The sequence below is a fragment of the Wyeomyia smithii genome, chromosome 1 (assembly GCF_029784165.1).
Source record: "Wyeomyia smithii strain HCP4-BCI-WySm-NY-G18 chromosome 1, ASM2978416v1, whole genome shotgun sequence".
Taxonomy (NCBI): Eukaryota; Metazoa; Arthropoda; class Insecta; order Diptera; family Culicidae; genus Wyeomyia; species Wyeomyia smithii.
In genome coordinates this window covers 180,752,688-180,778,959 of record NC_073694.1, presented here as the reverse complement: position 1 = coordinate 180,778,959, position 26,272 = coordinate 180,752,688, and the positions used below count along the sequence as shown (strand labels likewise).

Sequence of the window (26,272 nt, the reverse complement as noted above, 5' to 3'; positions counted from 1 at the left end):
TCTTATTCTGTCGATAAATTGATGCATGAATTTTGAATATTTAAAAATGCAAGTTTTTTTTGTGAGATTTATTATTGAGTGATCATTACGGTGTTAACACATTGATACATAATAAATACCAGAAAAACAAAAAAAAACTAAAAACGGACTCGCGGAAAAAAAGAAAGGCATAACGCAGATTATCTTACTAGGTTTAAAACAAAAAAAAACATGAAGAGGCGAAAATTCGTTAATTTATAAAAAAAAATCAATCAAAATTTCTAAGCTTCGCCTACGAATTCGTAAAGTTAGCCTAGAAAAAAACATAAAGTGCTGCGATCAACCGTTTTAAAGCTGTAATCAGAATTTGAAGCAAGGAGTAATAAGCAGTTTTCAAGAGAGACTGAAGTTCTTTAAACAAATAAATTACGCTATTAAAACGGATTCAGCCTTCAATGATATCAAGCATTTACACCACAAAAGCAAAAGAATGGAAAATATCAAAACTTTAAGTGGTTATAAAACGATTAATCTAAAGAGGAAAGGTTTCATCTTTAGAGGTTTTTTAGCACACGACTTGAAAGAATTATTGATAAAAGCCGAAAACCGAAAAAATATCAATGAAAATATTATAAATAATAGTGTCAAACATTTTGAATCGAGAGATACAAGTAACATTTCAGACGAGGAAATTTCATCAGTTTGAAATGTATGCTTTCATAGTGCAATGCAGAAAAAAATTCCTTTCGTTCGAGCAGTTCGCTTCCAGTCGGCCACGAGGTTAGCAAGGTGAGATGTGGGGGCAACTGAAATACCGTTTAAATCAATTAAACCCTACAAGCCCCATATCTCGAGTAGCCCCTCGTTTAGCGCGGCACACAGCGCAGCACCGCACAAACCGGTAATAAATAGTGCGAATTCTCCCCTTGTTCGATTAGATGGCAGGATTGAAGTTGCGTGCGTTGTAGTTCGCTCATGCAAATATGTTGATTAAAGTAACACCAGCCGGCAGCTGGCAGATACAAATCAAAACAATGTAGGTCCGCCTGAGTAGTAAAACTAGCGACTTTGTCCGTTTGATGCTTGCCGCCTGGCGAAGCTAATGCTAAGGGGGCGATGATCTCATGCAAAATTATTATATCCACCTGAACTGGCCCAGGATGGCCTTGGTGACGATAATTGTTTTTCTCTGTAGCTCTCCGCTCGCGGAACACGGTATCTCACCCTACTCAATTGACGGTGACTTTTAACGACGACAAATTGCAGATTTATGGCACGCCGTGCTTCTTCGTGACTGCGCGCGAAAACTGAGAATGACGTTGACCGTTGGCCCCGCCATAAACTCGCAACACACAAAACGGGTGGATGATTTGTGGCTTACCAGTACGGTTTTCCGATGAAACAAGAACCATCTGCAAAATCGAAAATTTCTGTTTTTAATTAAGTGCGAACACCAACTTCGACGTGGCAGCTGGTCATAACTGCGAAGCAGTTCGTGTCCGCACTTAATGAAGACGTGGTCAGATTTACCCGCTACCCGCATAAACCCCTTTCCGAATTCCTACTGAACAATCGTCGTCGTCGTTGTCGTTGTTGTCATCGTAATCGTCGTACCAAAAATATCCAAAATTCAGTCATCCTCGGATCAGAAGAAATTATTTCTGCGTGACTCAACTTGCGCCGCAAAACTTTTCATCAATTAAGATAACACGAACGATCAAAGCTATCATGTCCGAGCTGACACGGCTATTAATAATCGTGCCTGCCAGCAGTGATCAGCGTATGTTCGTGTCACCACGAAACGGCCGGCTGGCCCCGGCCGGACAGGCATTAAGGTTTAACAGTCCATCAATTTTTTTCTCTGCTGTCGAGTCCCTTCGTCACGCGATACCGAAGAAGAGTTTAGCATTTTTATTATAAAATTAATCTGCATCCCAGGGCACAGTGAGTGGTAGTGCAGAGCGAGGAAGAAACGGGGAAACACTTGGCAGTGACATTTCGCGCTGCTTTCCTTCACGAGCTCATCACATCAGCGCGTTGTTGTTAGCAGCTGTTTAGATACGTGCTTAATATGACAGTGTCAGGTTCGGCATCAGGGCACTTTTGACGAACAAACTTATTTAATTAATTAAAGTAACATAAAAACTATGAAAAAATCAATGGTTCGAAATTACGTCCTTGCGGCACCTGAAGAGATAAAGTGATAGGATTGTCGAATATTTCGTAAACGAACAAAAAATCGAAAATGGTAATGTAAACAGGATGATAGAAGACATCAAGAGAGTCACAATGAAATACGTACATGAGAAGTGAAGGGTCTAAAAACTAAAAACACTAGGAACAGAAAAAAATGAGTAAGAAAGAACAAATTCAATGCCCTTGAAAATCCGGAATGATATGAGTAGGAGTTATAAAATTCGAATAAAATAGAAGACATAAAAATATTCGATATTTTTAGTATTTAGACATTTGTAACATTTTTTACCTTTTTGCCTTTATCCTAGAAAGGTATAGCAATCACTGGAAAAACCGAAGGTATAAAAGTGGTCCCAATGGCCGAATGTCATATACCACTCGACTTCTTTCGACGAACTGAGCATTTTCTGTATGTATGTATGTGTGTATGTGTGTGTGTGTGTGTGTGTGTGTGTGTGTATGTATGTGCAACTTTTTTTTCTCACTCAATTTTCTCAGAGATGGCTGGACCGATTTCAATGAAATTAATTGCAAATGAAAAGTCTATTTGCCCCATAAGACCCAATTGAATTTTATTGTAATCGGATTTTTAGTTAAGAGGTTATGTATCAAAATGTAAAAATCACGAAACAGAAACCACATAACCGATTTCAATAAAACTGGTTTCAAATGATCGGGCTGTCTTCAAAACCCTTAACTTTTAAATTTCGTTATGGTTGAATATATGGTTTAAAAGTTATGTAAAGAAAAGTTATCCTGAGGTTGTTTGAACTCACTTATTTTTCTCAGAGATGGCTGAACCGATTTTCACAAAATTTGTGTCGAATGAAAGGTCTAGTTGCCCCATAGGTTGCTATTGATTTTCATTGCAATCGGATTGTAACTGTGTCCGTTGTTCATAAAAATGTGAAATCACTTAATGAATGTAAACATAATGACTTTCTCCTAACGATCACTGGCTAATCAAAAGGTAGAAAAATGATTGAAATGGCCGAATGTCATATACTACTCAACTCAGTTCGACGAATCGAGCATTTTCTGCATATATGCATGTGTATATGTTTGTGTGTGGGTGTGTACGTGTATATGTGCACTGAAGGGTCTATTTGCCGCTTAGGTTGCTATTGAATTTCATTGTAATCAAACTTTTAGTTTTGGCGCTGCGTCAGAATGTGAAAAACGCTCTTATATCTTAGAAGCTATGAACATAGTTGAATTTGAATAAATGGGCTTTCAAACCCTTAAACAATGAATTTCATAATGTTTAAACATGTGGTTTGAAAGTTATAGGAAGAAACTAAACCCGCAGACTGTTTAAAACTATAGCTACGATCAAAATATGTGGCCTCAACATCATTTAAATTTAATATTGTACTATTTCCTAATCTCCCAATCTCACTCGATTTTCTCAGAGATGGCTGAATCGATTTCAATGAAATCAATTGCAAATGAAAGATCTAGTTGCCCTATAAGACCCTATTGAATTTTGTTGTAATCTGATTTCTAGTTTAGAGGTTATGTATCAAAATGTAAAAATCACGAAACATCAATATCTCAGAAACTACACAACCGATTTGAACAAAATTGGTTTCAAATGAACGGTCTACCTAAAAACCCTCAACTTTTGAATTTTATGAAGATTGAACATATGGTTCAGAAATTACAGAAAGAAACGTGTTCTGGAGACTGTTTAATCTCACTCATGTTTCTCAGAGATGGCCGGAACGATTTTCATAAAGTCAGTGTCATATGGAAAGTCTTGTTGCCCCATAAGACCCTAATGATTTTTTTTGCGAACGAATCATTACTTTTCCTGTTATGTTTAAAAATGTGAAATCCAGCTATGAAAAGAAACATATTCTGATGACTACTTGGACTCACTCACTTTTCTCAGAGATGGTTGACACGATTTCCACAGAATTAGTATTAAACGAAAGGTCTAGCTGCCTCATAACACCCTGTTGAATTTTGCTGTAATCGGAATGTAACTTCGTCTGTAATGTATCGAAATGTGAAAAGCACTAAACTTCATTATCTTAGAAACTACACAACAGATTCGAACAATATTGATATCGAATGAACGGGATAGTTAAGGGTTAACTGATGAATTATGACTGAACACTTGGTTTCAAAGTTTGGCTCCCCCATACGTTCCCTTTTCATTTGATTGTAATCAAACTTAAGCAACTATTATGTTTTAATTTGTAAAACAACGAAAATCTATTATCTCAAGTATTACACGACTTATTTGAACATAACTAGTGTCATACGAACGAGTCATCTCTCAAACTTATAAATAACAAACTTAATAAAAATTTTATATACTGTTCAAAAGTTTTGTAAAAAAGAAATTCAAAGACTATTCAACACTATAGCTGCTTTGATCAACATATATGGCCTCAACATGATTTAAATGTGGTATCGTACTATTTGAACGTTCCCGGTATCGCTCGTGATTAAATTGTTCGAAATTAAGAGTCATTTCTTATATTTCGCTATTTCAGAAGCACTAACATTACGTCAAATTTCATATTTTATACTTTAATTACAACATCAATGTTTTAGAACCCAAAGAGTGAATATACCTTTTTGGATTTAAGCATTCATGTAAATCTATTTTTACAAATAATAAGTTTGAATGAGAAAGGCTGAGTCTGACCGCTAGGTGGATTAATTTAGGTTTTTTAATATTTTTATCATTTTTTGATGTGTGTGAAACGTTTGTCATTTGCGATGTTTGTGATTTACATTATATTTCTGTCATTTTCGTCATTCTTGTCATTTTCGATATTTCTGTTATCATTATTGTTATTATGTTTATTGTTGCTGTCATGTCTGTTTCCTCCGCAGATTTTTGGAATATTTAAATTATTGATATTTTTCGCCATTTATTTTCAACCAACTCGTCAGAGCCGGCCCTGTTGATCGTTGTTTTTTTTTTTTATTTTCGTGATAAACTGCGGGAAGCGGGGCGACATTTGGTAGGCAATTAAGGTCAAAATAGAACACAAACTGCGCAGATTTAATGCCTCGGAAACAGGAAGGCCAAGGTTAGAGAGAGGATAAATACCGCACCCAGTGATGCCAACAAACCGAGATGTCAATTGGTGGATGCAAGACCCCACCGGAAAATACGATACAAAACAAAAGGGGAAAAAGTACGTAATGGATTTCAATTGCTCTGCGATCGGCGGAGACTGCCGCCAGGGCTAATCGCGTTACTTACGAGTGGAACAATTAGCTCATAAATTTATTGGCACCAGCGATAGGCTGCAGGTCTGCCCCCTTGTAGGCGGCTGCAGTGTGGAAGATAAAATCGAAGAAAGAGACAAAAAGACCCCCGCGGGTGATCGTCGTTGCGGTAACCGAGACTGGGCCGAAATTGAAATGTACATTCAAGCCGACGATGACGATCGGAAGAGCGGAGTGTTTGACCCAGTTATTTGTCTATTTATGGAATGATTACGATGTGTCGAGGAAGATTTTGAGCCAATTTTCCCGAAAGCAAGTTCTATTTTAAAAATGGTTCGAAATTTGCCAAGTCAATTTGAGCTCACAATCTGCGAACCGAGTGTGGGCAAACAATCGACCGTAATCCTTTGCCGGCTGGTCATAAATAACAAATTTGCATAACCACTTCGCACCGTAAACCGCACCCTGAGTTTTTGACGGGTCCCAAATGCCCGCATTGACATCGAGATATCATTTGGCTATTAGCACGACTTAAGACCTGCCAGGGAGCTACCTGTCCGAGCAGCAGAAAGACCCGTTTGTGTTGGTTTCGCGAGCGCGGTGATGTCATTCGATTGAGTCTACCGCGAAAGCGATACGGACGATCATCACCGGTGATAATCCGTTTCCAGTCGCTCCATTTGTGCCTTGTATGGCCCGCAGCTTAGTTAGTTAGCTGGTAGTAGTCTTAGCCGGGTTTATGGTTTTTGTTTTGATTTTCCTCGCCTGCAGCTTGTTAAATTTTTTTTTGCTTCGCGTGAACACAGTAAAAATGTTTTTTCGCTCGAGATGAGAAATTTCACAACTCGCAACGACTCCTGCACCATCGCCTATTTCCAGTGATGATGACTCGAGTGCGGAATGCTGTTAACCACATGTGCAACATCGCTTACGACGAGCTGGTGGAACAAAACCGATCCCGTCGTAGGTGACTTAGTTTCTGATGTGTGTTGTCGATTATCGTAATTTTGACATGAATCGAAACGTGCAGCCAATTGTAATTAAGGCGATCGCTGTGCGATGCGTCCTTGAGTTGCGCTTGTGCTTCCTTGTCTATCGGCGGACGGACGAACGAAATGATCGATCAGTCAAACCACCGGTCCACGATGACGCGGGTCAAGCTGTCATTGGGGTAAATGGTTTCCGTAGGACGTTTCAAAAAATCCGTCCGCTAATTGGCTTTTAACGGAGACGAATCCATCCATTCAACTTTGGCTAATGGATTTCTGAAACAACAAAATAATCTGTCTAAATAGAAAAGGTGTTCTCGTATGGGGAAGGGAAAAATATTAGCGAGAGTATCACAACAACGTCAGGATGATTTTTGGAAGTATCTTTTTTGTATTAGTAAAAAAAAGAGTTGCCTCGAACTTTTTACTCTTTTCTTTTCTCCCAAATTAATTACATATTTGTGAAATGCTGATATAATTCATGTCGATCGCCATTTAACCGACTTTGGTTTTTTGGCATTGGATTGAAAGTAATTAATGATCCTTTCAAGCAAATATATCACACTGTACATTTTTTTTTTCACACAACATTTATTTGGCACGGCACAATACAAATTAATGTTTTACGGAACCTTTTATTTTGGAGGTGGAATTCTTTTAAACTTTAGCATTCACAATAACCACCATGCGTCTCCATTGGAAAAAGCTACTGTAATGCAAAAATATCGAACGATAGAGTCTTCTGGGTTTTGAACCTTCCGAAGCGGCAAACTTTCGTTTGTATCATGATACTGCTGATCAGATACTTCCGGGATGTTAGTTTGTGGTGTGTATAGGTACGACATTTACAATTGCAGTAACATTTTCTAATGGAGACGCATGGTGGCTATGGTGAATATTGAAGCTTCAAAAATTCAATTCAAATTTCCTCTATAATTCGATTTTCTATGTAAATTTTCATAAGGATATTTCATATCCAAAAAATAACCAACGATAGGGTCTCCAGGATCTCGAACCTGTCCGAATGTCCAAAAACAGTTTGATTCATGATTTTCGCATGGTTAGTTCAGTATTTTTTCTTGAAAAGTCCATTAATTATCTTGCCCAAAGATTTAAAAAACCGGATTCAAAATCGGTCAAAAGGCTCAAAAATTTTAATTTTTTGAAAATGGGAAATTTCGAAAAAGGTCGATTTCTCGAGCAACTCTATTGCAGAAAGAATCACCCTGAAGGACAAACATGAAATGTTTTTGATTCCCTTCTTTTTTCAGTTTTTGTTTTGTTTTATGGCTCTAAGTAACAATTCGTGGCTTCAGATTCTTCTGTTTTTTTTTAGAATCTAAAGAGAAATTTCACTTTTATTCGTTAATGACAATCACAAACAATCATAATTTTACAGTTTTTGTAATATTTAGATTTATTCAGTTCCATTCTGAACTCAATTTATAGCAACTTTTTTGTGATTATTGTTATCTTAGAATTTAAATAACATTTCCTAACCCATTCTCGACCTGACATCTAAACTTTGATCGTAGCTTAACGAGAATACTTGCAGTTTTGAACAACGAAACTATTCAATGCTGTTAGAGAAAAGATCTATCTACAATATACAATTCAGTTGGTGTCAATTGTCCATTAGGTTGCTGAGTAATACAAGTTTTGAAGGTCATTTTTCGAGGTGAAATCGGATTTTTTTTCCGCCGGGAACGGGTTAATCCATCAATCTTCTTTGTCTGCTTGTTTTTTTCCATAACAGACAAGTTTAACTTTTTTCATAATTTTTCAATTATGATTTAAGTATTTTCTGTATCTTTTTTTTTTTCATTTAAAGTTCAAAGACTCAAAAGCTTTCATGAAAGGCAAACAACCAAAGTCTAGGAAATAAACCGTCTTTCTCGAGACGATCAAATTGTTGTTTGTATAAAGCTAATTGATGAATTCTCATACAAAATCTTCATTTCCAGCTAAATATAGCCTATCTCGATCGAAATCGGGTTTAAATTTCGTATATTCGTATATATCTCTATTGCTCGTTATACCAAAAACGGGCAATAAAGATAGGAACAACCCCAAATCATATAGACCAATAAGCTTGTCTTCGATTCTATTGAAGACAATGGAAAAAGTACTAAAGGAATATCTAAATGCAACATACATGCATAGATATCCTTTATCTAAATTTCAATTTGCATATCAAACAGGTAGCTCAACAGTCACAGCTCTTCATACGCTGGTAAACAAAATTGAAAGATCTCTTTCAGCAAAAGAAATTGCACTTTGCTCTTTCTTGGATATTGAAGGTGCTTTCGATAACACGACCTACTCTTCCATGGCGAATGCGATGAAGAAAAGGATGTTTAACACATGCATAGTCAACTGGATTCACACTATGCTTGCACAAAGAGAAATCTCTTTGGAGCTGGGGAGCTCATCCATAACTGTAAGAGCTACGAAAGGATGCCCTCAAGGGGGGGTACTCTCGCCGCTGTTATGGTCTTTAGTGGTGGATGACCTTCTCAAAAGCTTAGAAGATAAAGGTTTTGAAGTTGTAGGCTTCGCAGATGACATTGTCATTGTGGTAAGGGGAAAGTTTGACAACATAGTCTCGGAAAGAATGCAACATGCCCTAAACGTAACCCATTTATGGTGCATAAAAGAAGGTTTAAACATAAACCCTTCCAAAGTTGTAGTAGTACCTTTCACTAAAAGAGAAGACTTAACCTAATGCCACTTAGGCTTAAGGAAAGTATTATCCAATTGAGCGAAAGGGTTAAATGTTTAGGATTAATCCTTGATGCGAAGCTTAACTGGAACGCGCACCTAGATGGTGCAATAAGCAAAGCGGTCAGTGCTTTCTGGTTATGTTCTAAAACGGTTGGTAGGAAGTGGGGACTAAAACCAAAAATGATAAGATGGATCTACAAGTCTATTATACTCCCGAAAATAGCATACGCTTCCTTAGTCCGGTGGCCCAAAACAAAACAGGCAATAACGAGAGCAAAGCTCAAAAATCGGTTCAAAAACAGGTGCGGGAATCTTCGGTCCTGGAGTTTAGATATCGGTGGCTATGGGTGAATGGCCAACAGTATTCCAAGCAGAGATTTACGCTATAATTGAATGTGCTAACGTTTGCTTAAGGAGAAATTACAAACATGCGAATATTTGCATTTTCTCTGATAGTCAAGCGGCGCTGAAGGCTTTAGGTGCCTTCAAATGCACGTCAAAAATTGTCTGGGAGTGCGTTCTCTCTCTGCGGAGCCTGTGTCGTACGAACTCTGTCAATCTGTACAGTGTTCCAGGGCACTGCGGAATTGAAGGCAATAAAAAAGCGGACGAACTGGCCAAACAAGGTTCCACCTCTCAATTCATTGGTCCAGAATCCTTTTGTGGCATTTCAAACTGTACAATAAAAATGGAACTTAAATACTGGGAAGAACAACGGGTGACATCCAACTGGATGGCTGTCGGAGGATATCACCAGTCAAAAAGGGTAATAACGCCAAACGCAAAAATTACAAAAAAGCTATTAGAGCTCAATAAGTGGGCGCTCTGTATCTACACAGGACTAATAACAGGACACTGTCCGAGTAAGTATCATCTAAAGAACATTGGTCGGGTTCAAGACGATACTTGTCGCTATTGTAGCATAGAAAGTGAAACCTCGGAACATCTGCTATGCAGCTGTGGTGCATTATACATGAGCAAAATCAAATTTCTCAACAAGGGTTGCTTACAACCTAGTGAAATTTAGTCTGCTAATCCTCGGAAGGTACCTGACTGGAAAGCGTGCCGAGGCAACCGGTCATCACTCGATCAATTTTGGGTGACTGGGTATCCTATATAGCACGTATAGTAAGGGGGATATACTACAATAGTTCCAAATAATGGACGCAGTAGTCTAATTCCACAACAAAAAAAATATAATGTTACCATTTTCGTCCGCCTAAACAATATAAACGGTTCTTTTTAGGGCAAGTTAAAACGTCACTAAAAAAATTGATTGATAACATTGTGTGTAGTTCTACGTCAATAATGCGGTTGTAGCTTTGTTTTTTTTAATATATATTAAAAAATTATTATTATTTGTATTTTAGCCTTTTCTGACCTTAGAAAGGACTTTTCGGCGATTCTGAGCTCAATTTGGGATCATTTTATATTTTGGCCTTTTATGACCTTAGAAAGGACTTTTCGGCGATTCTGAGCTCAATTTGAGATCATTTTCTATATTGGCCTTTTCTGACCTTAGGAAGCACTTTTCGGAGCCGCTGAGCTCAATTTGGGATCATTTTATATTTTGGCCTTTTCTGACCTTAGAAAGGACTTTTCGGCGATTGCTGAGCTCAATTGTGGATCATTCTCTATTTTGGCCTTTTTTGGCCTTAGGAAAGACTTTTTGACAATTCTGAGCTCAATTTGGAATCATTTTCTATTTTGGCCTTTTCTGACCTTAGAAAGGGCTTTTTGGCCACTTTTCGGCGATTCTCAACTCACTTCAGGATCATTTTTTATTTTTGCCTTTTCTGACCTTAGAAAGGACTTTTCGGTGATGCTGAGCTCAATTTGGGATCATTTTCTTTTAAAGCCTTTTTTGATCTTAAAAAGCTTTTTTCGGCAATTCCGAGCTCAATTTGGGATCACTTTCTAATAAAGCCTTTTCTGACCTTAGGAAGCATTTTTCGGCAATTCTGAGCTCAATTTGAGATCACTTTTAATTGAGCTTTTTCTGACCTAGGAAGCACTTTTCGGCAATTCTGAGCTCAATTTGGGATCATTTTCTAATAAAGCCTTTTCTGATCTTAGGAAGCACTTTTCGGCGATTTCGAGCTCAATTTGGGACATTTTCAATTTTTGCTTTTTCTGTCCATAGCAAGCACTTTTCGGCGATTCTAAGCTCAATTTGGGATCACTTTCCAATAAAGCCTTTTCTGACCTTAGGAAGCATTTTTCGGCTATTCTGAGTTTAATTTGGGATCATTTTCTATTTCGGCCTTTTCTGGCCCTAGGAAGCACTTTTCAGCGATTCTGAGCTCAATTTGGGATCATTTCCTATTTTCGCCTTTTCTGACCTTAGGAAGCACTTTTCGGCGATTCTGAGCTCAATTTGGGATCATTTTCTATTTTGGCCTTCTCTGACCTTAGAAAGGACTTTTCGGCAATTCTGAGCTTAATTTGGGATGATTTTCTATTCCGGCCTTTTGTGACCTTAGAAAGGACTTTTCGGCGATTCCGAGGTCAATTTGGGATCATTTTCTGTTTTGGCCTCTTCGGACCTTAGGAAACATTTTCCGGCAATTCTGATTTCTGCGGAAAGATAGATTTTTTTTGTGCTCTGCGAAGTTTTACAACATTTATTGATCTACAACTTTGTCGAAGGCCGCAAACCTCTAGCCTCAAATCGCATACTAATTTAAGCATTCAAATTGGAGCTTTACCTTTACTTAGAAACTTTTTAGAACATAAGTTTGAATAAACCCTGAGGGGGCCAATAATTTCGTTCTACTACACTTTATTTCGGGCCCAATGTGGCTCTAGTGGCACTGGACAAGGACCGCTACCTTCTAGGAAGTAAGAATTGCGGGATAAATTTAGGTAAACATACGATGAACTTAGCTTCTGAATAACATTGCTGAAGACTGGAACTTTCTAGCAAGTCGGAACTGTGAGATAAGCTATCGCCAAAATACGGAGAATTGCATTACCCTAGCGCCACATAGCGGCAGAATTTTGCACTAAACTGTCTAACAACCACAAGCCCTTGTTCTTGTGAACAGCTTCGACGAAGACCATAGCATTCTAAAAGGTCGGAATCGCAAGATAAGCTAAGTTCAAAATACGAATAGTTGCGTGCGAACTAGAACCGCATACTGCTGGAATTTCGTACTCAACCGTCTACCATCCAGAACCTTTTGAACAAATATGGAATATCTCAAAAAGTACCCTTTTAAAAAATCATTGTTTTGTTGTCTTAAATGTGTAGACAATGATTTTCGCTACAATCTGTCAAAATTTGGTGATGGTAAAATAAGTTAAAAATAAAGTGGAAAATTAAAAAAGAAATATTTTTTTATTCAAGACAAAAGGATTTGTTTGATTTATGATATGTCTCCAGCAATGTAGTAGATAGCATTTTTGTTGTTGAAAAAAAAAATCTTCTTTAGAAAAAGCTCATCATAAATTGAATATCTTTGAAAGTTTACTTTTTGAACATCTGATTTTTTTTTTGCAAAAGCTACACATTATTGTCTATACATTGATGCTTTTTGGAATATGGTGGGATAAAAACTAAAAAAGTGATGATTTTGTAAAAAAAACAAAATCTCTTTCTCTTCAAAGTTGCAGCGTGTATTTTTTCAAGGATGAAATTATTATTCATAACTTTGCCGAAGACACTACACCGACCAAACAAACCGTTTAAACGCCAAAAACATTTTTATTAATAATAGACACTCGGCGCGGGAAATTATTCCAAAGCTCGATTTATTATTATCATCACAAATCCCGGGACATCAGGTTATGGGATAACCGCCTGTGTCGAGTGTCTAAAATTGACAAAAATATTTTTAGTGTTTAAACGGCTTGTTTGATCGGTATCGTGTCTTCGGCAAAGTTGTAGACAATAATTTTATGCTTCAAAAAAATGTACACTGTAGAAAAACTTGAAAATTGTTTTTTTTGTTCTTTTCAAAAAGTCATGACTTTTTAGTATTTATTCCATATATTCCAAGAAGCATCAATGTATAGATAATAATGTGTAGTTTTTGTGAAAAACTACGTACACTATTAAAAAATGCGTTGAGTGTTTCATTACCCTAGTAACACAACTGTTTTTATCAAAGTTTTATAGCGCTTTTTTGGCTGTATTGAGCGCTATAAAACTTTGATAAAACCAATATTTTTACTTGGGTAATGAGTTATAATGTCTACTAATGAAGGGTTGTGAATTTCGTGAACCGGTTTCAGCAGTTAGCAGATCGTGTCAAGTTGAAAACCATACACAGCACACACACACAAATCATACCTTATCATAGACACACACACCATACCATATCATTATACCATACACACATCATACCATATCATACACACATACACACATACACACATGATACCATATCATATACACACAGCAAGCAAGCGACCAATCAGAGGACGTTATTTTTATTTCAACAAGGCTTGACAATTTTCAATAGTGCAATAGTTCGTAGATTCAAACAACATTTTCCTGCATTTGGGCAGATGCGTGTATAATTTTCCAATCGATTGCTGCAAGAATGAAGAAAATCGGTTGAAAACCAACCGACCTATAAGCATTTGAAAAGGGACAAATTTCGTCCCAGTTTTTCAGTTTGCATCCCTGTGTGGTATGCTAAAGTGAAACATAGTTCTACGCCAAAAAGGCACTTTGTTGTTCAAAATCGGTTGCTGATCGCAACCTTTGTGCTGCCCCAACAGTGGGGGAGTTAAGATACACGGATAACATGCACTGTGGAAGCTATTTCACCTTCTGTAAATTAGACGGCCGCGACAGATGTAACTGCTAGAATCCAGAATGCTTGCTTACGTTGTCAAAAATTTTTAACTTTCAATTATTTGTTTATTTGCGTTGAAAAAAGGCATTTCGCTGTTCAAAATTGGATTTGGTGATGACGATCTTTATGCTGCCCCAACAGTGGGGGAATAATGGCAGTCTGGCGAGGCACGCTGAGTAGAACCGCGCTGCTACTGAGACGTGATGACCAACCAGAGGGCTAGTGCTGCTGCTGCGGGAGGACGACTGCTGTTTTCGCTGTCTAGAACTATTATGAGCGGCTTCGGCAGAAACAGGCTCTTATATAGGCCCAATAGCATGTTTTCAATTGCAAGGTATATGATTCCGTCGACCGTGCTTGGGAAGCAATCATATAACGACCAATCAGAGGACGTAATTTTTGTTTAAACAAGGCTTGACAATCATCAATAGTACAATAGTTTGCATAATCAATCAACAATTTTCTACATTTGGGTGGATGCGTGTATAATTTTCCAAACAATTGCTGCAAAAATGAAGGAAATCGGTTGAAAACAAACCGATTTATAAGCATTTAAAAAGGGACATATTTCGTCCCTTTTTCGTTAATAGTTTTCCTATTTACATCCCTATGTGGTAGGCTAAAGAAAAACGTAGTTCTATGTCAAAAAATCAGATCTTCAAAAAGTATGCATAATTCAGAATAATTTAGATTATTTGGCATGATTTTGCTTTGTTTTGTTGTGATAAAATGTCTGAATTCGAGCTTGCTAAGCATCATTTGAAATAAGTTACGATTTCCGATTTCAATTCGGAAAAAAACTTCAGCCAAGGCACGTCGAATGATTGTTTAAACTTATGGTGAAGACTGCACAAGTGAAGGAACTTGTGTTTTTTCACTTGCAATTTTAACGTAGTAGTAGGTATGGAGCGTCCTGGAAATATGAATTAATCGTGGTCGCAGAATTCGAGGTGTAACCGTAACAAATAATTACAAGAAAAAACACGATAAATTGATTCTTCTGCATGACAACGCTTGACCACATACTGCTAACGTCGTCAAAACGTATCTGGAAACGTTGAAATGGGACGTCCTTTTATGCTTTACTTGAAGAAACACGACTTTCAACTCAACTTTTTGCTAGTTTACTTTGATAAAATATGCCAATTATTTTGTCGTAAATTTGGAGATGTTCAACAGTACAAAAGTAAGACATAGTCTTACGTCTGAATGTAATATAGTGAAGAATGAAGGTTCATTTTACCCACATATATTAATATCTCTTCTCATTCGGATTTTCTCCAAGTTTTCCTCGTACCAAACCTTCCGACGTTTACTCTCTCACAAACACACACACGCCCGCATCCCACGATGCAACGAACGGAAACAGCTGATCCCGCGTTTCCCGGTATCAAGTGCACCTTTGTTTGGAAAAGGACAACAACCGACCGCCCGCAAGTATCGCACCATGGCCCCTTGATTCCGCCGTCTTCTCCCGACCCGACCCGGTCTAGGTTCGGTGCCCTTGAAATGGTTTCCGTCTCATTCTGTCACACCATCCATCTCGCCTCAAACAAACGACGGCCAGACTTAGACCAGGAACGCGTAGTGGAGGTTATGTTTCGAATGCCACCAGCTGCGCAGAATCCGTCATTTGCTTCGTGAGTGCGACGACAGTTCGGTAAACGGCGCGAGGTCACGTCGTTTTACTGCAACAGGGTGTGTCATTAAATTCGAAAAAAAAAATCCCCGGCAATATTAATGGCAGGAAATAACACTTGATTAATCATTCCCGGCTCGCAGGTCCTATTGTTCGGTAGCCAAAGGAGAGACTCTTTTTCCATGACTTTTGTCCCTAATTCCGTTTCCAGACGCATTAATCTGCTTGTTCTCATTAAAATGCCTTCCGACTTGGTTGTATCCTCTTTCTCTTTCTCTAGCGTGCTTCTCAAGCGTCGCGATTTGGCGACGTTCCCCTCGGGGTCGTCGCCAACCAGCGAAGGCAGTCAGTTCCATTCCATCCGGCGGCGGTGTTTGTGATCTTCTAGCGCAGTGCAGTGCAGCAGGTTCTTTCGTCGAGTGACGCCACACGCACGAAGCGTCTTCCGGGTTTGGAACCGAGCGTCGCGTAAATCGCCTTAAACAATTACCGCAACCGTGGATTATCGGGTCGTGTGTCCTTGAAAACACGACCATCGCGTGTGTTACTGAGTTGGACGCGGTCCGCGATTTTCAGCTGTGTGATAACCAATGGCTACTTTTTAAAAATATTTTTATCATCGCACGTATATGTGCATTAGAGAGAGAGAGAGAGAGAAAGTGAATAGTGAAGCACATCACAGAGTTGAATTCAGTGGGTAAAGAAGATGTGAAATCTAAGTGTAGATTTTTTAAGGTGTTCTCATGACACAATTCGACTGACTTCAACCCAGATAATCCTGTCCTCTAGATAACCACTGCAGCGCAGCAGTAGAACATCGTCCTTCTTCCTATATTCCGCACCCCGGCAACCGGCCTGTGTCCCTAATGGGGTGCACTTTTTCGTCGCTGCTGAACAACTGCTGCAGTGAATCGCTGCTGCTGTTGCTGCAATGGCGATGCAAACACTGCGGCAATCCACTAGGGTGGTGGTCCTCATCCTCGTCGTCGTCGCAGCTTCCACAGGATCAGGAGCGTCAGCAGTCCATAGAGCGATTACCTTCGCCCCCGCCGTCGCTATTTCTTCTTCCCCAGTCGAATTGGACTATCAACGTAAAATGATGTGTTAATTAAGTGATGATTACAAACACCAGTCGCACACACACACAAACTCAAACACTCCTTTTTCGCTCTCTTCCAACTTTGCTGAATTATCGTTAGTTTCGTGTTCAATTCGCCACCCAGTGATAGGGTAGTGAAGTGTGTAAATAAGTTTGCAAACAGATGAGCTTATGTAAACAGCTGTTAGAAGGAACCTTCGAAAACAATACCATGCTTTGTTTATAGCGGTCAAAAAACTGACAAGTTTTTTGAGAACAGCAGTGTTCTTTTTTGTTTCAAACACCATTCCGTAGATCGTCCTAACGCACGCCAATGCGAGCTACTTTTTTCCTGAAAACCAAAAATAGACCCACCATATTCGACGATAACTTCAGCATTTTCTTTGTCGTTTTAATATCATCCAACTTTTTTGTGGTCGGTATGCCTGGACTGTATGGCAACAAAATGTGTTTTGGCTGCCAAAAAATACCTACGTCTCCGTGGAATGCCCGTCTGGTTACAGTAAATAAGCTGTGGAATAACCAAAAGAGAAATTGTAATAAATTCACCTAACAACTGGGTTGTCAGTATAATATAGACAATTTATCTGTTGTTCTATGTTTCTACGTTAAACAGTGTGGTTCCTTTGATAAAATTCCCTCCGAAGTTGATGATTTCAATCAATTCCAAAAACGTTGATGGTTTACAATATATATTTTCTCCAACACAGACATCAAAAAGTTATACCAAACCTTCAAACCGATCTCTTTGTCGATAGGTTCTTATACTGGAGTAGTTCCACAAAAAATGTCCTGCTTTTAATATTTATTTAACTTTTCATAGACGTATCCTGTAAAAGTGATGTTCATAATGCATATTTTGCGAACAACACTATTACAGAATGTGCCTCAATCAGTTTACGAACAAGAGATTTATTTGTTAACCACTGTAATATGTAAAAGAGCTACTGCAGTTTCCCCTGGAGATGTCACTGATCAGTCACGAAACGTCGGACAGTAAAAACAAAAGTCATTTTATTTTCGAAATTCCAGCAGTCAAAGTTTCAGCAACAATAAAAAAAATTAAAACAAAGTTACAGAAAATATACTGGCGCTTTTCGATCTCTTACTGATGCAGTAAACCCCACTGTGACGTGAGAGTTACGAAACAAAAGCCAGCCACCAAACAATACTCTCTACTGAGTAAATGATGACGTGCGATAAAGTGTGCAAGCGATACAAAATAGCTATTTAGCGAGGCCGACTTATACGGCTTGCGGTGGTGTAATCGGAAACGCATCTGACCGGAGATTAGAAGTTGTGGGTTCGAGTCTTACCTGCTGGACTATATTTTTCGTAAATTTCTAAATAATTATTTTCTCAGTTAGTACATTTTTCAATCGTCAGCTCCACATTTACTGCTTGAAATAGAAATGAAAATATAAAAGAATAAAAATATAAAAAGGAAAACATGTAAAAAAAACAATTTACAGAATATGGAACTCGGTATAGTCAAGAAAATCCATTCCCACTGATGGACAAACATTCGATGCATCCTTCCGTTGCGTAATCTGATATATGTAGTATATTTTTACAACATTCCTTTACCGGAATAAAATGCTGATACTAGACACCTTCTTTCCCTAAAACCAAACGACAACCGCATAGCAACAAAAAAGTAACGTTGAGGTTTTATTTCACGGTAATTACAAGTGATAGTACATGAATTGAAAAGCTAGAAAAGGACAGGGAGGAAAATCGGGTTTTTCAGCAGGTTAGGATTGAGTAGAATTTCTTTAATAAAATCAATCGTTCTTTAATCAAAGCAATCTAGCAATGAAAATAAGCATGAAATTCTTGATATCAAAATCATTTTTTGATTTCAAATTGATGAGATATGGTTGAGATCTTTTGAAACATTTTCGAGATATTTTTTAAGTAAAGCATTTGAAATATTTTTGATGTTTTGAAACATATTTTTATAACTGAAATAATAAAAGCAAAGCAAAGCCTTGGTGATACATTCCTATTCGGAACTCGACCTTCTGTTTATTTATACACAGACTTTGCAGCCGACTGTTTAGTGTACAGTAAAAATTGCGGGGCAAGCGCTACGATTCTTCTGACACTGACAGTCTCTCCTGAGCCAGAATTCGAACCTACGATGACTGGCTTGTTAGACCAGCATCGTACCTCGAGGCCAACTGGGAGATGTGACTGAAACAGTATTTTAGTCAAATTTTTGTGACATTTTTGAGATAGTTTAGGGAAACGATTGAGAGTTGTGATTTTGAGATATTTTTAAAACATTTTTGTCACATTTTCGAGACAATTTTAAAACATTGCTTAATCATTTTTTAAGATATTTTTAGGATATTTTTTAAGATATTTTTTTAAACATTTTGCTTTCTCTAATATATTTAGACTATTTAAAACATTTTTGGCTCATTTCCTAGATATTTTACGACCTGTTTAAAACGTTTTTGAGAAAGACTCTTTAAAAACATCTTTGCGACGACTTTGTGACATTTTAGAAACATAACTGTGACTTTTTTCTCGAGAATATTTTGAGTCATTATTGAGCAATTTTTAAGTCATTTTTTAGACTTACCCGACACTTTTTCAGACATTTTTGAAACATTTTTGGAACACATTTGAAACATTTTAGTGACGGATTTGCAACATATCCGAAATATTTTTGAAACTGTTTGAATTATTTTGGATTTTTTTTTTAATTTGTTGAGATATTTTAATTACGTTCTTGAAATATTTTTTCAATATTTTTATATTTTTTAAACATTTTTAAAACATGTCTTAATTGTTTTTTTTACTATTTCTAAAACATTTCGGGAAAATATTTTATCATTGAAATATTTTTGAGACATTTTCGTCACGTTTTTGAACCACTTTAGGACATTTTTGAGATGGTTATTTTGAAGTCGTTTTGAAGAAATGTTCTTAGATTTGTTAAGATATTTCAAATACGGCTTTGAAACATTTTTTGAACATTTCGAACACAATTTTAAAACACGCAGAGATATTTTCGAAACATTCCTAAAACATCAATGAAACAATATAGAAATATTTTTTAGACATTTTGGCCGTCTCTTTGAAACACTTTTGAGATGCTTTTTTGTACGTTTTTGAGATATCATTGAAATATTTCTGAAACATTTTTGAAACCCCTCTGGAGACATTTTGCGACGTTTTTAAAACACACAAAAACATATTGGAGACATTTGTTAAACATTTTTGAGTTGTTTAAGATTTATTCTGAATTCATCCTTGATTTATTCGGAAATTTGTTGCAATATTTCAGGTACATTCTTGGAACATTTATTCTATTTATTTTGAAGCCATTATTTAAATATGTTGAAAGATTTTTATTACATTTTTTAACATTTTTTAAACGTTATTGAGATATTTTTGAAATAATTTTGAAGATATTTGAGACATTTTTGAAACACTTATGAAACATTTTTGAAACATTTTCGAGAAATTTTTAAACAAAAATATCTCAATTAATTTATTTAAAAAATATCTTAGTTTTTAAACATTTTTGTAACATTCTTTACACATATTAGAACATTTCTAAACTTGTTGCTATATTTTAACCATTGCTTGAACACTTTTAAAACATTTTTTGAGACAGTTTTAAGTTTAGAAACATTACATTTTTGGGTCATTTCCTAGACATTTTACGACCTTTTTAAAACGTTTTTGAGAAAGTTCTTTGATGTTTTACGAGATATCTTTGAAACATATTCAAGACTCTTTTAAAACATCTTTGCGACGACTTTGTGGAATTTTAGAAACATAACTGTGACTTTTTTCTTAAGAATAATTTGAGTCACTATTGAGCAATTTTTAAATCATTTTTGAGACTTACCCGACACCTTTTCAGAAATTTTTGAAACATCTTTGGAATACATTTGAAACATTTTAGAAACGGATTTGCAACATATCCGAAATATTTTTGAGACAGTTTGAATTATTTTGGTTTTTTTTTAATTTGTTGAGATATTTTAATTACGTTCTTGAAATATTTTTTCAATATATTTATATTTTTTAAACATTTTTAAAACATTTTTTTTTACTATTATTTAAATATGTAGAAAGATTTTAATTACATTTTTTAACATTTTTTGAACGTTATTGAGATATTTTTGAAATAATTTCAAACATATTTGAGACATTTTTGAAACACTTATGAAATATTTTTGAAACATTTTCGAGAAAGTTTTGAACAAAAATATCTCAATTATTTCATTCAAAAAAATATCCTAGTTTTTTAACAATTTTGTAATATACAACATTTTTGCTATATTTTTTAACCATTGCTGGAAAAACATTTTTTGAGACAGTTTTAAGTTTAGAAACATCACTTTGAATTGGTGAAATATATTAACTACGATTTTGAGACATTTTTGAGATAATTCTTAAACCTTTTTGGAAACATTTTTGAAATTGTTCGAGATGGTTCTAAACCGTTTTTGGGCAGTTTCGAGTTATTTTTCAATCATCTTGGATTTTGTTTTTAAATTTGTTGCATTGTTTCAACAGCATATTTTCGAGACATTTTTGAAACACTTTTGGAACATCTTTCAAACATTTTCGAAATATTTTCCAAACGCTCTTGAGATTTTACATAATTTTGAAACTTTTTTGAACATTTCTAAAACATTTTTGAAACAATATTGAAATATTTACGAGACATTTATTCAACATTTTTGATAGTTTTGATTTATTCTGGAGTCATTTTGAAAATATTATTTTAAATTCGTTACAATATTTTACTAACATTTTTGAGACGTTTTTTAAACATTGTTAAGACATATTGGAAACATTTTTGAAACATTTTTAAAACATTTCTGCTCATTTTTGAAACATTATTGTATTTATGTTAAAATATATTAATTACGTTTTTGAGACATCTTTGAAACGTTATTGAGACATTTTTGAAAAAAATTTGAGATAATTTTTAGACATGTTTGAAACATTCTGTGTTCCAAGAGTGACATTTTTGAAACATTCCTGGAAGCTTACTGAAAACATTCTTGAGATATTTCTGCCACGTTTTTAGAAAAATTTATTAGATAGTTTCGACACGTTTTCGGGCAGTTTAGAGTTATTTTGCAGTCATTTTGGATTTTTTTTTTCAATTTGTTCTAAAATTTTAAAACACTTTTGAAGCATCAAACATTTTTTGAACATTTCAGAAACATTTTTAAACCATCATTTAAAAATTTTATTTCATTTTTCACATCATTCTAAAGTGCTTAAAACATTTTCGAGATATTTTTGAAACATTTTTGGAACATTATTAAAACATTCTTGAACTATCATCGCGGTTAAAACCCCTCAAAAAAAATTTGAACCATATTTATAAAATCTTTCAATCATTTTTGAGCTATTTTTTAAACGTTTTTGAAACATAGCTGGAACATTTTTAAAACAGTTTTAAAAATATTTATTAATTATATAAAACAGTTGATATAAATAAATTACGTTTATGAGACATCTTTCAAACGTTAGTGGGACAATTTTGAAAAAAAAAAAAAAATTGAGATAATTGTTAAACATTTTCGAGACATTCTTGAAACATATCTGCAACATTTCAGGAAAACATTTTGAAACATTTCTCGCCACGTTCTCGAGATAGTAATCAAACGTTATCGGGCAGTTTTGAGTTATTTTGCAGTCATCTTAGATTTTGTTTTTAAATTTGTTGCATTTGTATTCAAGTATGTTTTTGAGACATTTTTAAAATACGTTTGAAACCCGTCGGGATGCGGTATATTTTTTCAAATCTGTATCATATTTCCAGTTTGCCTATTTTTCGCCTCCCCTGCTGCACACATTGTCTGCTTAATAAAAACTACTTTTAAACATCTTTCAAACATTTTCGAGATATTTTCTCAACGTTTTCGAGATATTATTCAAACATTTCTGAAACATTTTTGAAACATTTATGGAACATTCTCGAAACATTATTGAAATATTTTTAAAAATTTATGCAACATTTTTGAGATGGTTTTGATTTATTTTGGAGTCATTTTGGAAATAGTATTAAATTTGTTAAAATATTTTAATCACATTTTTGAGACATCTTTGAAATATTGTCAAGACATTTTGGAAACATTTTTGAGGCTTTTTTAAAAAATTTCTGGAACACTTTGAAAACATTTCTGGAACATTTTTGAAACATTTTGAAACATTTTTGTTTCTTCTCATATATGTTCTATGATATTTTTGAAATATTTTCAGAACATTATTGGAACATTCTTGAAGCATATAAATGATATCTTCAGAACATAATTGAAATATTTTTGAACGTTTCTGAAAGGTTGCTGTAACATTTTTGAAACAGTTTTGAACTATTTTGAAGTCGTTTCCGTAACGTTAATTCAAATTTGTGGGAATATATTAATTACGTTTTTGAGACATTTATCAAACGTTATTAAGCCATTTTTGAAACATTTTTGGAACATATATGAGACATTTCTGAAATTTTTTGAAACATTATTAAAAACATTTTGGAAACATATGTGAGACATTACTGCCACGTTTTTGAGCCATTCAGGAGAAGGTTTTGAAACATTTTCGGGATCGCTTTGAGTACAATTTTGAGATATTATTGAAACATATTTTAGACATTTCTGGAATATGCTGGAGATTTGATGAAGTAATTTTGAGACATTTATGCAACGATTTTGAAACATTTTTGATGTATTTTTGGGGCATTTATGCAACGTTTTCGAGACATTCCTGAGATGATTTTGATTTATTCTGGAGTCATTTTGTAAACATTCATTCATATTTATTAAAATATTTCTCAATTACAATTTAGAGACATTAAACGTTATTGAGACATTATCGAAACATGTTTAAGTTATTTTTAAATATTTTGAGACACTTTTAAAACATTCGAAAGATTTTTAAAATATTTTTGAGATATTTTTGAAATAGTTATGGAACATTATTGAAACATTCTTGAAGCATATTTATGATGAACTTTTAAACTTTTTTGAAATATTTTTTTTTTAATTTTTATTTTTTTAAACTTTTTTGAAATATTTTTCAAACATTTTTGAAACAGATTTGAATTAATTTGAAATCATTTTCGAAACATTATTTTAAATTTGTTAGTGTTCATTAATTACGTTTTTGAGTCATCTTTTAGACTATTCAAGACATATACATTAACTAAGACATTAACTTTTTCGAGACATCTTTGAAACATATCTGGATCATTTTTGAAACCTTCTTGGAACCTTATTGAAAACATGAAACAGTTTTGAGACGTTTTCTGAACCGATTTAAGTTATATCAGAGTCATGATGTTTTCAATTTGTTGCAATATCTCAAATATGTTTTTAGACATTTTTAAAAGTTATTTGAGATATTTTTCAAACATTTTAGAACATTTTTGAGACATTTGAAATACTTTTGAGGCACTTTAAAATATTTTCAGAACTTTTTTAAACAAACTTGTTTAAAACGTTTTTGAAATATCTTAGAAACATTATTGAAACATTCTTGAAACATATTTAAAATTTTTCTGTGTAATTTATTTTTTCAAATTATCTTGTTGGGATTTTTGAGCTGAAAGACTCTAAGTAAGTCGACTTTTTTCAAAAAAAAATTTTTAGACAACATCAGATCTCGAAGTTCCACGATTCTGGGACCTTGCCACTGCGTATGACAGTTTTTGTTCCTGTCATTATTATTTTCGAAATTGATCAACATTCCGGAGTCTGAGGTCCGTTTTCTGCGACTGATAAATAATTTATTCGTCCCTTACCCTATTTTTTATAAAATTGTCATTTGATATTTGTCTTTCGCCCTACTGGAGTTTAAATATCTCTAATTTGTGCTGTGAGAATTAGCACACCTCCGTGTTCATGAAGCAGAATAGGTTTTTGTATATTCGTGTGTGCCGCAAGGCAGTTTTCGAGAACAATAGTTGTTTTAGTTAAATAATTACTGAATGAAATTTTCGTTTTTAATGCTTATCCATCATTTGCGTCAGTAAGATTTGTGTGCAAAGAAATGTGATTAGAAATCAAACTGTTCAAACGTTGTTGTGCCTTACGAAGTGCGGCCTACGAAGACTGAAACAAGTGAGAGTAAAATAAAAACTGGCGCCTCGTTTCGACGACAGAAAAATCTTTTATAACTGTATTATAAACCTTAATGAGACGATAAAAAGATATAGGGAGTGATTCTAAACTAAAATGACGGGAATTATGCATATCATGAAGACACAGACACATACGCAGACGAACTTGTTAAGTACGTCACTGTGAGACTGAACTGACAATAAAACGTCCAAAAAAAAACAACATTGGTGATAAAAAAAACACTGCCGTATCTACACACATAAGTTTCCAATTTGTACCGTAATGTACGATGATCACCATGATGAGGCCGGCGATCCGAATGCACCGCGCTGTTCGATGACGACGTTCCTCCGTCGGGTCGCTTTCACCGTGCTTCATGCGTCCTTGTTCCTAGAGAATGTATGTGTGTTTGCTTATTTTTTATTTCCCACTTTTAGTTTGTTCTTAGTTGTTCTGCTTTATTGTTTCTGCATGTATAATTCGTCTGTGATAGATTAGAGCCCAAAAATGTTACTTCATCGATCGTACTGATAAAGCTTTTTTTTTCGTTTGCGCATTCCAAAGAACCGTAGAGGTGATAGCCGAATCATAAAACGAGCATTTTCAAGGCTCAAATCCAAACGAACCGATTAAGGAAATCAAAACAAGATAACACCTCGAAACGGTTTATGAGGCTTGAAACGAAACTAAAAGCCAATAAAACGCGGTTCCACGAAGCATTGACCACAAAAAAAAAAACAACCAAAAGTAATAAATCGAAACTCCCAGAATTGGAGAAAGATTTACGGATACCGCGCGGTGAGCATGTTATTTGCATACGTTTCGGAGCTTGGTTTTTCGCACACCCAGCGGCAATCAAGAAGCGGGTTCTCTTTCATTAGGAACCGAGCGGCTTTTGTTTCTTTTTTTTTTAAATAACCACCAATTGGAAATTACGCCGTTGCATTCAGTAAGGTAAAAAAAACATGAAAAAAAAAACGAACGATTGCATTCTCCGTCAGACATCCATTGCATGATGTTAGGCTATACATTTTTGATTTCCTGTAACAAATCATCCCGAAAAAATGTTGTTTTTGGCTTATAACAATTTCGCACGCACATTTCACCTCGTTAAAATTCTCCCCCGCTCGAATTGCGCCTGTGGCCCGGGGTTATCTTGCTGTATTTGCGTGTTCCCCCGCGCTGGACATGCGAACACGCTGTAAAAACATCGCTCTGCTTCGTGTCCATCCATCGCATTTCTGCTGTGTAGTTTTTTTTTTTTTACTTTTTCTCTGCCCATCCGCTACCAAGACGTATAAACTGTAATTGCTAATTTTACGGGCCGATAAAAGTTAGTGTCCGTTTTTTTTTCTCATGCGTTGCTGTTAGCGTAAATGTTTTCCCTAACCCCCCGCGTGTATGTTTGCGCAGTGTCGTTTACGGCTTGCATAGTGAATGAATAGCGTTTATTGTTACGTTTTTAAATTGCTTGCAGATTGCCTGTTTATCATTTGTGAGAGAACCGGCTTTGTTTTATTAGTGTTGTGCATTCTAAATGGGCTTTT

General features: G+C 35.4%; 1 protein-coding gene across 3 annotated transcripts in view; it reads left to right on the top strand.

Moving 5' to 3' along the window:
• Window positions 1-26,272, top strand: part of LOC129719063 (tensin-2) — a 252,846-nt gene that overhangs the window by 55,580 nt on the left and 170,994 nt on the right. Inside the window, exons 1-2 of one of the 3 annotated variants that reach the window (XM_055670422.1) lie at window positions 15,909-16,221; window positions 24,639-25,124. The exons of 1 other annotated variant lie outside the window; for it this stretch is intronic. In XM_055670422.1, the coding sequence (XP_055526397.1) occupies window positions 25,008-25,124 (117 nt within the window). In that variant the 5' untranslated portion in view covers window positions 15,909-16,221; window positions 24,639-25,007. Of the gene's footprint in view, window positions 1-15,908; window positions 16,222-24,638; window positions 25,125-26,272 lie in introns of those variants that run through there. One more of the 3 variants, XM_055670424.1, reaches the window with a different exon arrangement.